The 14,483-nt window shown below is 36.7% G+C and overlaps 1 protein-coding gene across 2 annotated transcripts in view; it reads left to right on the plus strand.

Annotated features, from left to right (window-relative positions):
- The window catches only part of LNPK (lunapark, ER junction formation factor), an 82,150-nt gene that overhangs the window by 46,550 nt on the left and 21,117 nt on the right, over window positions 1–14,483 (plus strand). For both annotated transcript variants that reach the window (XM_068544879.1, XM_068544880.1), the window contains exon 9: window positions 10,745–10,957. In XM_068544879.1, the coding sequence (XP_068400980.1) occupies window positions 10,745–10,957 (213 nt within the window). The remainder of the gene's footprint in view (window positions 1–10,744; window positions 10,958–14,483) is intronic.

Here is a 14,483-nt window from a genome sequence, read left to right on the forward strand (position 1 = left end):
TGGAATTTATTATGTTGAGGTATGTTTCCACTATACCCACTTTGTTGAGAGTTTTTATCATAAGTGGATGTTGGGTTTTGTCAAATGCTTTTTCTACATGTATTGAGATAATCAGGATTTTTATCTTTTGTCTTGTTAGCGTGGTGTGTCAGATTAATTGATTTGTGGATATTGAACCATCCTTGCATCCTTGGTTTAAATCCGACTTGATTATGGTTTATGATCCTTCTAATGTATTGTTCAATTTGGTTGCTAGTATTCTTTTTTTGATTAATTATTTTTTGACTGCATTGGGTCTTTGTTGCTGCGTGCAGGCTTTCTCTAGTTGCGTTAAGTGGGGGCTACTCTTCGTTGTGGTGCATGGGCTTTCATTACAGTGGCTTCTCTTGTTGCAGAGCACAGGCTCTAGGTGCGTGGGCTTCAGTAGTTGTGGTGCATGGGCCAGTAGTTGTGGCTCGCGGGTTCTGGAGCGCAGGCTCAGTAGTTGTGGCGCACGGGCTTAGTTGCTCCACGGCATGTGGGACCTTCCTGGACCAGGGATTGAACCTGTGTCCCCTGCATTGGCAGGCGGATTCTTAACCACTGCACCACCAGGGAAGTCCTGGTCTTGGTTTTTTGATCCATTCAGCCATCCATTGTCTTTTGATTAGAGCACTTTGTCCATTTACATTTAAAGTAATTATTGATAGGTATGTACTTATTGCCATTCTGTTTATGGTTTTCTGGTTGTTTTTGTAGTTCTTCTTTGTTTCTTTCTTCTTCTCTTGCTTTCTTCCCTTGTGATTTGATGAATATCTTTAATGTTATGTTTGGATTCCTTTGTTTTGTGTGTGTGTTTTGGTTTTAGGTACTATGAGATTCTTATATAATGACCTGTGTATATAGCTGTCTATTTTAAGTTGATGATCTTGTTTTAAGTTCAAACACTTTCTAAAAGCCCTACATTTTTAGCCCCCCATCATGTTTTATGTTTTGAATTTACATCCTTTTATTTTGTGTATCCCTTAAGTACATAGATATAGATGATTTTACTACTTTTGCCTTTCATCATTTCTACTAGCTTTATAAGTGATTGATCCACTACTTTCACTATATGTTTGTCTTTAGTGGTTAGATTTTTCCTTCAGAATTTTCTTATTTCTAGTTGTGGCTTTTTCTTTTCCACTTAGAGAAGGCCCTTTAACATTTCTTGTAAGGTCAGTTTTGTGGTGATGAACTCCTCTAGCTTTTGCTGTCTATAAAACTCTACCTCTCCTTCAATTCTGAATGATAACCTTGCTGGGTAGAGTATTCTTGGTTGTTTCTTTTTTTCTCCAGTACTTTGAATATATTGTGCCACTCCCTTCTGGCCTGCAAAGTTTCTGCTGAAAAGTCAGCTGATAGTCTTATGGGGGCTCTCTTATGTATAACTAGTTGTTTTTCTCTGCTGCTTTTAAGATTCTCTCATTATCTTTCTCTTTTGACATTTTAAGTATAATGTGTCTTGGTGTGGACCTTTTTGGGTTCTTCTTGTTTGGGACTCTCTGTGCTTCCTGCACCTGGATGTCTGTTTCCTTCCTCACATTGGGGAAGTTTGCAGCTATTATTTCTTCAGATAACTTCTCTGCCCCTTTCTCTCTCTCTCTTTCTTCTGGAATTCATGTAATGCGAATGTTAGTATGCTTGATGTTGTACCAGAGGTCCCTTAAACTATTCTCATTTTTCTGAGTTCTTTTTCTTTTTTCTGTTCAGTTTGGGTGATTTTCACTACTCTTTCAGATCACTAGTCTATTCTTCTGTATCATCTAATCTTCCATTGATTCCCTCTAGTGTGTTTTTAATCTCAGTTATTGTATTCTTCAGCTCTGATTTTTTAAAGTATTTTCTTACTCTGCTGAAGTTCTCACTGTGGTCATCCATTCTTCTGCTGAGTTTTGTGAGCATCTTTATGATCATTACCTTGAACTCTTTATCAGATAGATTGTTTATCTCCATTTCATTTAGTTTCTGAGATAGGTCTTGTTCTTTCATTTGGAACATACTTCTCTGTCTTCTCACTTTTCCTAATTCTCTGTGTTTATTTCTTTGTATTAGGTAGGCCCGTTACATTTCCTGATCTTGGAGAAGTGGTCTTATGTAGGAGGTGTCCTGTGGGGCCCAGGCACATGCTCTCTTCTGTCCACCAGAGCCAGATGCTTCAGGGGTGTATCCTATGTGGGCTGTGTGTGCCTTTGTCTTGTTGCAGGGCTAACTGCCGTGGGTTTGCTGGTATGCGGGGCTGGCCCCTGGGCCCAGCTGGCTGAGAGGACCTGCTTTGTGCTATTATGGGGGATACATTGGTGGGTGGTGCAGGCCCCCCAGCACATCTGGCTGTGAGGCCTGGTGGCAGGCAACTGATGTGAGCACAGTGGTAGGCGAGGCAGGCCCCTGGTGCTAATAGGCTCGAGGGAGGATTCCAGAGCATGCCTGCCGGTTCTGGTGTCATCTAGGTAATATGAGATCACATAAGTGGCTGCTGCCATCATCTCAGTGCCCAGGGGGGAGTCCCAGCAGGAGGCTTTCTGAGATCGGCAAGTAGGTCTGACCCTGGCACCTTTCACACTGCTGCCTTTCTGCTTGAATTCAGATTGAGTGAGTTTTTGCCTGCACCCTTTAAGAGCAGTCTCAGTTTCCTGCAGCCCTCTGGCTCTGCAAAATGTGAACCCTGCTGGTTTACAAAGTCAGACATTTTGGGGGCTCATCTTGGTTCAGGACCCCTGGGCTGAGGAGCCCAGTGTGGGGAGCAGACTCCTTAGTCCTTGGAGAGGACCTCCTTTTTAAGGTTTTAATTGGTATATGGGAATAAATTTGACTTGTATATACTAATTTCTGATTTATTCATTTGTTTTTGTTTTTTCCAGTACATGTTTATTGAGTGTGTGCTGTCAGGCACTGTTTTAGGCCCTGAGGTCATAGTAGTAAACAAAAGAGACAAAAAAAGAAATCTCCCTTTGTGCGTGTTGTGGGGGTAGACAATTTTATCTATCAGTTTATCTGTATAGTGTTAGATGGAGGAAAATGAAGAAAGGATGATGTATAGGGACTGTCTTGAGTGAGGGTGGGTTGAAGTGTTAAATAGGGTTGTCGGGGAAGGCCACATTGATAAGGTGACATTTGATCAAAGTCATTTGACCTCAGAGGTGAGGGAATGAGTCATGCAGATATCAGAGGGAAGTACATTCCAGACAGAAGGATCAGTAAGTGCAGAGATTGAGTAAAGAGCATGCCCAGATTACTCTAGAAATAGCGTGGAGGCCAATATGGCTGGACTGGATTGAACAATGGGGAGAATAGTAGGAGAGACAGTAAGAGAGGTAGCAAAGGATCATATCATGTGGGGTCTTGTAGAATGTAGACCACTGTAAGAACTTCAGTTTTCAATTTTTAAAAAATTTTGTTTTTTGTTTTGAGCAGAGGATTGACATGATTTAAATTATGTTATAAAAGGAAGGTGACTCTGTTGAGGCTGCAAAGGAAGCAAAGGTGGAAGCAGGGAAAGTACTTAGGAAGCTCTTGCAGTTATCTAGGAAAGCACTGATGGTGGCTTGAACCTTTGTTTAGTAACATAAGAGGTGGTTTAAGATTCTGCATATATTTTACAGTTGGAACCTAAAAGATTTCCTGATGGATTGGATATTGGGTCAGAGACAGAGGAGTCAGAGGTGACCTTCAGGATTTTGGCCTGAGTAACTGGGAAGATAGAGTTTCCATTTACTGAGATGGTAGAAATTACAAGAGGAGCACTTTTTGGATGGGGTTTCAGGCGAGGTGGTGAAGAACAGGGTTTGATTTTGGATATGTATGTTTGAGATGCTTATTAGACAGATGTCCAAGTGGGGATTCTAAGGAATTAGTTGAATATGAGTCTGGCAAACAGGAATTATGTGGGTTGGAGATATAAATTTAGGTGTCATCAGTATTTGGATGGTATCTATTAAAACCATGAAACCGGATGAGATTATCAAGGATGTAAATGTGGAGAAAGAAGAGAAAAGGACCAAGGCCACCCTAGGGTACTCTAACATTAAGATATTTGGAGTAATGAAGAAGAACCAGAAAAAGAAAGTGAGAAGAAGTGGTCAGTGAGATAGGAAATCCCAAGAGTGTGTGGTGTCCTGGACACTAATTGAAGTTTCTGGGTCATGATCATCTGTGACACATACTGCTGCCAAGTAAGTTGAGGGTCGAAAATTGACCATAGGTTTTAGCAACGTTGAGGAACTTGGTGACCTTGAGAAGAATAGTTTTGGTAGAGGAATGGAGTAAAAGCCTGTTTAGAGTAGATTTGAGAAAGTAAGGGAGTAGAGAAGTTGTAGACAATGAGAAGAGGCAGTTCTTTTGCGTAAAGGAAATTGAAAAAATGGGTAGCTGGAGGGGGAAGCATTTTGTGTGTATGAGTGAGCATGATGTATGAAAGAAATGATAGCATGTGCATGTTTATGTGCTACTGGGAATGGCCTAGAAGACATGGAATAATTGATGATGGAGAGAGTGGGGACAATTGATGGAGAACCATCCATGAGGAGGCAAGAAGGGATGGGATTTAGTGTACAAGTGCATCTTGTACTAGTGAAATTAACAAAAGGAAAGTCAGTTATATCCTGCCACAGCTAAGTTTGAAATCAAAAAGTATTGAAAAAAAGTTAATGGTCCTAGTAAATGGATTACAACTTCTTATTTAAGTAGGTTTTTAGAGTTTACTCACTTGTGTTCCATGGCATATATGGAAGATTAAAGTAGAAGTCATGAATCTTTTTTGCTCTTGATAGTAAATGGAATGATACTTCATACTTTGCTGTTTTGGGGGATGTACATTTGATAAAGAAAATCTGCGAAAACATAAAATAGCAAATGCACTTTTTTGGGTGTTCTTACATGTTATAGCTATACTGTTGTAGTTATCTATTGTATTACAAACCACTCCAAAACTTAGTGGCTTAAAACAGCATTCATTTGTTTTGCTCATGAATTTACAATTTCGGCAGAGTTTGGTAGAAACATCTCATCTCTACCCCACATGGGTTGGAGCTACCTGATTGGGGATGGAGGATCTACTACCAGGATGGCTTACTCACATGACTGACAAATTGGTGCTGGCCACTGGTTCCTCTCCACATGGACCTCTCTAATGGAGCCACTTGGACTTGCTCCTAATATGGTGCTGGGTTCTAAGAGCAAGCCACCCAAAAGACAGAAAGTAGTTTTGAAAGCTGGCACACCTATATTCTCTTGGTTAAACAGCAGTAGTACAGATTCAAGGGAGGGGACATAGGCATTCTCCTTCTCCCTTTGAATGGAGGTGACTCAAATAATTTTGGACTCTTATTTTAAAACTGCCACATATACCTTAATACAGTTAACAAAGGCATTTCTATCCCCATCCATTTTTCTGTGTTCATCTTAAATGCCAACATTACCATGAAACCCTTCTTCATCCCATCACTGATTTTAATATCCCCCTTCCTGAACCCTTCATGGTACTTTGTTGTTTCCTTTTTTTGTGGCACTTACCTTGCATTAGTGTATGTTATAATATTGTGTTATCTTTGCTTGCCACCTTTATATTGCAACTCTGAATTCAATTCAGTAGTGCTTTGCTCATAGTGGTTGCTTAATAAGTGTGTTGTCAAAGGAAATAAAAGGAATTTTTTTTTAAGAATTCATAAATTTTGTTTAAATGTTGTAAAAAAGTGATTAACCAAATGAGACCTTGGTGAACTGCAAGGTGCAGGTTGTTTAAAATTGAGAGAGGTAGGAGACAAACTAGAGTAGAAATAAACCATCAAGGTGATGAAGAAAAATAAATGTTTCGATAAATTAAGAGTACATTTTGCTTAATAGTTCTTTAAAAAGCAGAACAACAAAAAAGTAAACTCAACTAAAGGCTGGCAAGTGGTATATATTATTAGAAAATTTTCTGCTTGAAGATAGCTTTTTTGTATGGTCTCCTGAAATTAGGCTGAAATTCTCAATGTAGCAGGCAACAAAAATTCAGCTGATTAACAGTCTTATTCCACGTACCGCCTTACTTATTCTTGCATGTAACATAACATATTTATATTTTCTGGGGATGAGGACATGGATGTGTTTGGGAGGCCTTTATTCTGCCTACTATACCACGTAAGTTGGGTAATAGGCAGTTGGAAGTTCGTTATTAAAGTGCAGGAGGAACATAAATTTGTTTCATAGACTTTATTAAGCTCATACTCTGTGCCAGTACCTTGCCACATCCTGGGGCTATAAAGATGCAGTTCCTGCCTATTAGCTCATGGTTAAAAAAGTTATGCACATGTAAATAATCTTAACATACCAAGGACCACGGTGAAGGTCGTCACGAATCACAATGCATATGTTTTAATAACAATTTGCTTTGAGAACATGGTGGGAAAGGACTCTTCAGGTCTACTCTAAGGTACCAAGAAGAGACCTTGGTACCTTGAGGGACTGCAAATAGTGCCATATGCCTGAAAAAGGGAGGTAGGGTTTATGTGAGGGAGGGATAATTATGAAGGATTTTGTATGCAGCATTACAGAGTTTGGGACTTTATCTTATATGCAACATGGGAACCACTGGAGGCTTTGCATTTTAAAAAGAACAGCTTTTGTTTGTTTGGTTTTGGTTTTTTCTTTTTTGTAACATGGAGAATGGATTGGAGAGAGCAAGGCTGAACACATGGAAGTCAATTAGGATACCAACTAATATAGGTAAGAGATAAGGGCCTACACTAGATAGATTATTGCAAAGAAGTTGAAAAGGGAAGAGATTTAAGAGATAATTCAGATTTAAGAGTAGATTGATAGGACTTGATGGCTATTAGATTTGGAAAGTGTGGAGTCGAAGGAGGAGTAAAGATTTTTAGCTTGAGCAGCTGGTTAGATGTTAGTGTTTTAAGCAAGATAAGGAACATAAGAATCAGAGTAGTAGGTTTGTGTTGAAGATAATGAATTTGCTTTTGGATCTGTTGAGTGGGAGTTAAATCCAGGTGATATGGTTTATAGGTAGTTAATTATTTCAAATGGAGCTTAGAAAAAAGCTGATGTTATAGATACAGATTAGGACTCATTGGGAAGTATAGGTGATATTTATTGAAACCATGGGATTAAGTGAAATTGCCCAGGGAGAGAAAATAAGAGTAAGAGGACCTATAAGAACAGCTGTCCCCAGCCTTTTTGGCACCAGGGACAGGTTTCATGGAAGACAATTTTTCCACGGCCCGGGGTGGGGTAGGGGGTGGGGGTATGGTTCAGGCGGTAATGCAAGCGATGGGGAGAGGCAGATGAAGCTTCACTCGCTCGCCCGCCACTCACCTCCTGCTGTGCAGCCCGGTTCCTAACAGGCCGTGGACGATACTGGTCTGTGGCCCTGTGGTTGGGGACCCCTGTATAAGAACATTAACATTTAAGTGTAGATGGAGAAAGAGGAGCCCAGGAAAAAGAAGAAATGATCAAAGTTAAAAGCAGAACTAAACTGGCATCTAGAAAGCTGAAGTGTAAGTAGGGATGATATCCATTGTCATATTCTGCAAAGGGTCAAGTAAGTAGAAGACAAATGAGGCCCTTGTTCTTTGTAACAACCATGGAGGTAAGTATTCTCATTATGTGAGGAAGCTGAACTGAGAGATGTCAACTTGGAAAAGGCTGCATGCACATCTAATAAACAGGGTGGAGCTAAAATTTAAATCAAGACAGTTTGATTTTGGAATCTATGCTTTTAACAACTATCTTATTTTATTATTTTAAACTTTGTTTTCTTCCTTTTGTTTATCATAAAATAGTAGTTTTTAATCTCATTTTGAGTCTGCTTCATTTTGAATTTAAAATTATAGACACGTCCTCATACTTGGTATGATTTTTATTGAATAGTTGATTGATCATTGATAAGGATGTTAAAACATCCTCTGGCCAAGAGGTGGCTTTATGGGACAGTCCTTATACTTAACCAGACTGACGTAGAATGCTTGGTAAATCTTTTTGGGGGATGGTATTTTACATTTAAATGTGGGAAATGTTCAGTATAACCGATATGACTACTTTGTTGAGTACTAGAAACTTTTTAAGAGAATTATAATACAAAGCATTTTTAAGTGCCATGTAGCTAAAAGTAGATAAATCTTAGATATTTTAAATTGAGACTACCAGAATATTCCATAACACTTTACCAAATATAGATTTGGTATTGTATTGCTAACTATTTTCAACCATTGTCATTGTAACTCTTTGTTACCTGCTTTTCCTTTGTAAACATTGAAACTTTTTCTCCCTTTCCTGACTCTTCTGTATCAGTTTTCCCTTTTGTCTGCCTAATTTTAGATTTAGAAATTATTAAGCCATATCTCTTTTATGGAATGCTAGATATGGTGTTCTTTGTTAAATAGTTAGTTATAGGCCTTACCTTTCAGTAGCATATGAGTGATGTTAAAAAAAAAGAGTGCCTTAGTTAATTTTCACTGGGTAAATGCACACTCAGAGGAAGCAGTCTCAAGTCTTTGTTCAAGAAGTGAAAGGATGGGGCTTCCCTGGTGGCGCAGTGGTTGGGAGTCTGCCTGCCAGTGCAGGGGACGCGGGTTCGTGCCCTGGTCCGGGAGGATCCCACGTGCCGCGGAGTGACTGGGCCCGTGAGCCACAACTGCTGAGCCTGCGCGTCTGGAGCCTGTGCTCCGCAACGGGAGAGGCCCGCGATAGTGAGAGACCCGCGCACCGCGATGAAGAGTGGCCCCCGCTCGCCGCAGCTGGAGAGGGCCCTCGCACAGAAACGAGGACCCAACACAGCCAAAAATGAATTAAATAAATTAATTAATTAAAGAAAAAAAAAAAAAAGAAGTGAAAGGATAATAGTAACTTTTAAGATAGTCTAAAAAATGTTAAGCATTTAATTTATCTGGAAGAAAAATGTAATTTTTGAGTTATGTTTTACCTAAAAATCTGCTAAAGAAATGATTTACAATATTTGATGCCTTGTTTTTTTAAATTAATTCCAGTGACCAGATCTTTATATGATTTCATTGATCTCAGTACCTTTTGCAGCGTTTAATGGCTTTCTTAATGTGTAACCATCTTTTAAGGTGTTCCTTGTGAATAAAAGATAATTAAGTGACCAGCTAATTTGCAGGAGTTATTAAGATACACTTAGTCTAGGTAAAATCTGAAGTTTTCTATAAACTGTAAGGAAAGTAGCCAAATATAAGGGCAGTTCCATTTATATAATGATGACATGCTTGTAATTTATTATTGCAGTGGCTAGGTTAGAGATTAAATTAAGAACCAATGGAAAATTAGTTGGTCCCACTAATTACAGATAAATGGTGATTTGAAATACTTAGCTGTATGAAAACACTGTCATCTGAAATATGTATTCAATAAATGTGAGCTATCAACTTACAGATATTATCTTATTTAATTCTCATAACAATTCTGAGTTAGGATATTATTATCCTAATTTTACAGATAAAGAGACAGAGACTTAGTGAAGTTAGCCCATCTGAGGTCTTGTAGCTGCAGCCAGGATTCTAACCAAACCTTTTTGACCGCAGGGCCCAGGTTCTTAACTAGTAGACTAGATTATAGTAAACTGAAATCTGATGCTCAAGCTGTACTTTTGATTGCAATGAACTTTTCATGAAAATCTTTAACTGCCAAATAGAGTCCAAATCTAAACTATTTTGCTTCTGGAAGTATGCATTTTTTACCAGTCATGCCAATTAAAATTTAACTTCTTTAATTTTAGCCTGCAGTTTCAGGATTTGTGATAATTTAAGGTGATATGTAGAATTAAAAAGCTAGAAGTGCATCTTTATTTGAGATCTTACCATCGACATTCAAGTAAGATACTGGTGGGTATGGGGAATGACAGAATTGAATTTTATGTTATCGAGTAGGCAGGGGATCATGAAACTTTCTGTAAAGCACCGGATAGTAAATATAGTAAATGGCTTTGAGAGCCATAGGGTCTCTGTTGTAACTACTCAACTCTTCTAAAGTAGCCATAGACAGTATGTAAACAACAGCGTTATTGTGTTTCAAAAAGAGGCAGCAGCCTGGATTTGGCACATTTGCCCACTTCTTGTAATTTTTGCAACAAAAAGATAAGATTTGTTTATGATGATATATTGTTTATGCAGAGTGGAAGTTTTCCTTTGTAAACTGTATTGGCAAAAAAAGTTTACCCAAAAAGATAGCAATAGTATAAAGGAGAATGGGAAGCTAATGGTACCTAACAGTAAAGAATACTTTTTCAGCATTTCTATGACTACTTTGATTAATTACTTCATAAATACTTGATAATTACAGAATATACTTATTTACTCATTTCTTAGCATTACCATTTTTTTATCTTGAAAAAACAATTCTACAGTTTTCACTGGCGTTTTCACTAATTCTGATAAACTTTCTTTATCATAACTTGGGAAGGATTATTGTAAAAAGATGATACATAACTGGGTGATGATTTTATTTTATTTGAATTTATTTTGAAAAATAATATCAGCAGGTAGATCAAGGCTTGTTGCGTAAATATATACATGTAGTTGAATTGTAGGTTCAGAAATGGAGTACTCTACAGTCAGCTTTCAGTGTCACATTTTATAGATTTCTTATTACAAGTAGTTTTGACCCTACAGATGCTTTCTAGTGCCACAAAACATTATTAAATGTAAGTCATTTGTGATATTGACTAATGGTGGTATATTGGATGTTGAACCTAATATATACTTTTTATTCTTATTCTCAGAGATTCGTCAGCGACCTGCAGCTCAAAGAAACCTTTCTCCAGCACCAGCAGGCTCTAGCCAGGGCTCTCCCCCAAAAGTTCCAGTATCTCCTGGACCACCAAAGGACACTTCAGCCCCTGGTGGACCCCCAGAAAGAACTGTTATTCCAGCCCTATCGTCAAATGTGTTACCAAGACGTTTTGGATCCCCTGCTACTTCAGTGCCTGGAATGGGTAAACAGAGCACTTAATGTTGTTTACAGTTTATATTGTTTTCTCTGGTTACCAATAAAACGGGCCATTTTCAGACAGTATGGAAATGGCATTTCATTTGGAAATAGCAGAGCAGTTATCTGATTAAGCAGGAGTTCCATATTCAATTAGCCATAACTCTTTACAGCTGGCACCTTGTGATACTGAAACCTATTTCTTGAGCTCATTTAACTGTTATGGCTTCTTTGTCTAAATGGCAATAAAACTTTGTAGTATTCTGTAGTCAACAGTATAACATATCTTTTTATATTCAGCTTTAGAATGGTCCCAGATTTATATAAAATGAGGATAGAGGAGAACATTTTTGGAATATATTCGTGCTTTTTGCTAGCCCCTTCATATATATTTTAAAATATGACAATTAACATATTTCAGGAAGAATATTCATGTGTTGTGGTGTATAATACTACTAATGTTAATGTGGGCTTGGTAGATTTTTCTTTTTTTAAGCCATAGAACCTTAGTATTTTCTGACAGATACTTTAACATAAAGTTCTATTGAATTAATAACATACTGCCTTTACTACTATTTCATTTCTTTGGATTCTCTTTTTTCAGTGTTGTAGATCTCTAGGGGAAGATCCCATTTTTGGAGTGTAATAGATTATATTACCCTGCAACTTTCTTTTGGAGTGTGATTGGGACATGGAAGTCCACTACATCAGCAGATCACATTAGTTTATGTAGATTTCCATGTCCGATTATTGAATATGATAGTAAATTATTTATCTTATTTTAGAATATTTAATTTTAATTTAGATTACTTTCATATTTCATGACTAATTACATATAATTTATAATGATTTTGAGGCTAGTCAGTAGTTGATATCAGGTATTCAGGGCACTTATGTAATAAAATCAATAAGCAATCTAAATGTTACTAATGCAGTAGACTTTTTTTCCTGCTTTTTCTTCAAAAAAAGCAGCATAAGGTTTTAGAAAACTAGAAAACTATTAATTTATAAATACATTAAGAAAGCTAGCTACAAATGAAATGAATACAAAACATAACTTTTAATTATTGGTTATTGAAAAAATACTTTTAAACTTGACATATAATGATGTCACCCAAGGCAGCCATATATTTTGTGAAGTTGAGTAAATTAAAGTGATTGAAAATTATTCATCTTTCAGTTGTTATCTGGGTGATTCGAGATACCCATATTTGTAAAGTAAAGCTCTTAGTTGTTTAATGAAAGAACTTTTTTTGTGAGAATGCATGAGTTATATACATTTGTGTAACTAGTTTTAAAGAAATTAAAGTTTAGCAATTTATATAAAATAATAAAAATTATATAATAGCACATGTAAGAACAGGATTATAGCAGGAGCAGTGGTCTACCATTTCATGATCATGTAAATATAACATATTTTACTGAAGTTTTTAATTAGTTTCCGTGTAAAAGACTTTGTATTTAAGTTGTACATTGCCAAAAGTATGAATGAGTTAAGTGATTTCTTACAGAGAAGATTAATAATTCATATTTTCATTATGCCATATTTGTGGAAGAGAATCAATTTAATGTGTATTACCACAGGGCTCCCATATGTTTGGAAATTAATAACCAGCAGGTACTTGATAATTTGCCAAGCTGTGTAAAAATGACCAGTATTCCTATAATGATTGCTCTTGATGTTTTTATTAATTACTGTTACCCATAACAGCATGAATACAAAGATGTGTTATTTTAAAAGTTATTAGTATGCAAGGGAGTTAAGATAGTTTTATGAAATCTGTTGTTTTATTTATCCAGATTCCTTTCTGGACGTTTTCATTTTAAACATGTAGAAGTAAAATACTCCAGAAAAAGTTAAGTTGGCTTAAATGCTTTCAAAATCTAATTTGGCATGTTTATTCAAGTTGAAAATTTGGTAATGAAGGATGACACTTAATGTCTGCATTCAAGTTAATGTTTTGATGATAATGATTGAATGTTGTTAGTACGACTATACCAATAACTGATGAAATCTGAAAAATGTACTTGATTTGTAATACTAAAAACTTATTCTAGAACCTAAATTTCATTTACTAGCTATAATTCTACATCATTTGCCTTTTTAAAGATGGTAACAACCTTTAGATTTGTGATTATTTACAAAACAAATCTCTTATCTTTTAATATATTAATATCATATTGCTGCCCTAAAGCCATTTTTTAATGCTTTAGAGTTTTTGTCACAGTCATTTTGAAAACCTTTTATCCATGTATTGCAGGGCTTATTCCAACAAGACCACATTTTGTTTCAAAGTCTTCTACGAGGTCTCCACATAACCTCCATTGCTGCCTATCTTACTCTTATCTGGCCTTGTTTTACAAAGGCAAACATCACATCTTATTTATTTTATTCTCTCACTTCTCAGTGCCTTCAGTGTAGTCTCTCAGTTCAGAGTATCTCCTACACACAGTTCTGTTTCAGTTTTCAGAGACGGTGGAGTTACAATTCATAAAGTTTGAATGTGCAACTCTTTGTTGCTACTGTTTTTATATGATGTAATCATTAACTAAATTCTGGGTTATTCCTCCACTCCCCATTCTCCATTCATCTCCTCTGATACTGGCTAATTTATTACATGAACACAGTGTATCTCTCTATTTATTTAGATCTTCTCTAGTTTCTCTCAACAATGTTTTGCAGTGTTCAGTATATAGGTTTTGCACCTTTGGGGGGTTAAACGTACATCTAATTTTTTCATGTTTTTATCCTATTTTAAATGATATTTTATTAACTATTTCCATTGTTCATTGCTAACATATATAGAAATAGAGTTGATTTTTGTATATTGATCTTGTATCCTGTAATATTGCTAAACTCACTTGTTAGTTCTGATAGCTTTTTTTTTTAATAGATTCCATAGTATTTTCTACATAGGCTGTCAGATTGTAAGTAAGGACAATTTTACTTCTTTTAAAATCTGGATTCCTTTCATTTCTTTTTCTTGCCTTATTATACTAGCTAGAACCTTTAGTGCAGTGTTAAATAGAAGTGGTGAGAGCAGACATCCTTGCCTTATTGCTGATCTTAGGAGGAGAGCATTTACTCTTTCTTCCTTCAGCCTAATGTAAGCTATAGGGTTGTTTGTTTTTTTTTTTTTAATAGATTGCCTTTGTCAGATTGAGGAAGTACCCTTCCATTCCTAGTTACAAAGGTTTTTATCAGTAAAAGATGATGGATTTTGTCAAATGCTTTTTCTGCATCTATTGAGATGCTCATGTAGGGTTTTAGTTTGTTCTTTTGTTTTAACATCACTATTTCATATGGTGAAATACACTGATTGATTTTTTTAAATGAATTTATTTATTTATTTTTGGTTGCGCTGAGTCTTTGTTGCTGTGCTTGGGCTTTCGCTAGTTGCGGCGAGCAGGGGCTACTCCTCGTTGCAGTGTATAGGCTTCTCATTGTGGTGGTTTCTTTTGCTGTGGAGCACAGGCTCTAGGCACAGGGGCTTTAGTAGTTGTGGCACGTGGGCTCTAGAGTGCAGGCTCAG

Source organism: Eschrichtius robustus, chromosome 5, assembly GCF_028021215.1.
Source record: "Eschrichtius robustus isolate mEscRob2 chromosome 5, mEscRob2.pri, whole genome shotgun sequence".
Lineage (NCBI taxonomy): Eukaryota > Metazoa > Chordata > Mammalia > Artiodactyla > Eschrichtiidae > Eschrichtius > Eschrichtius robustus.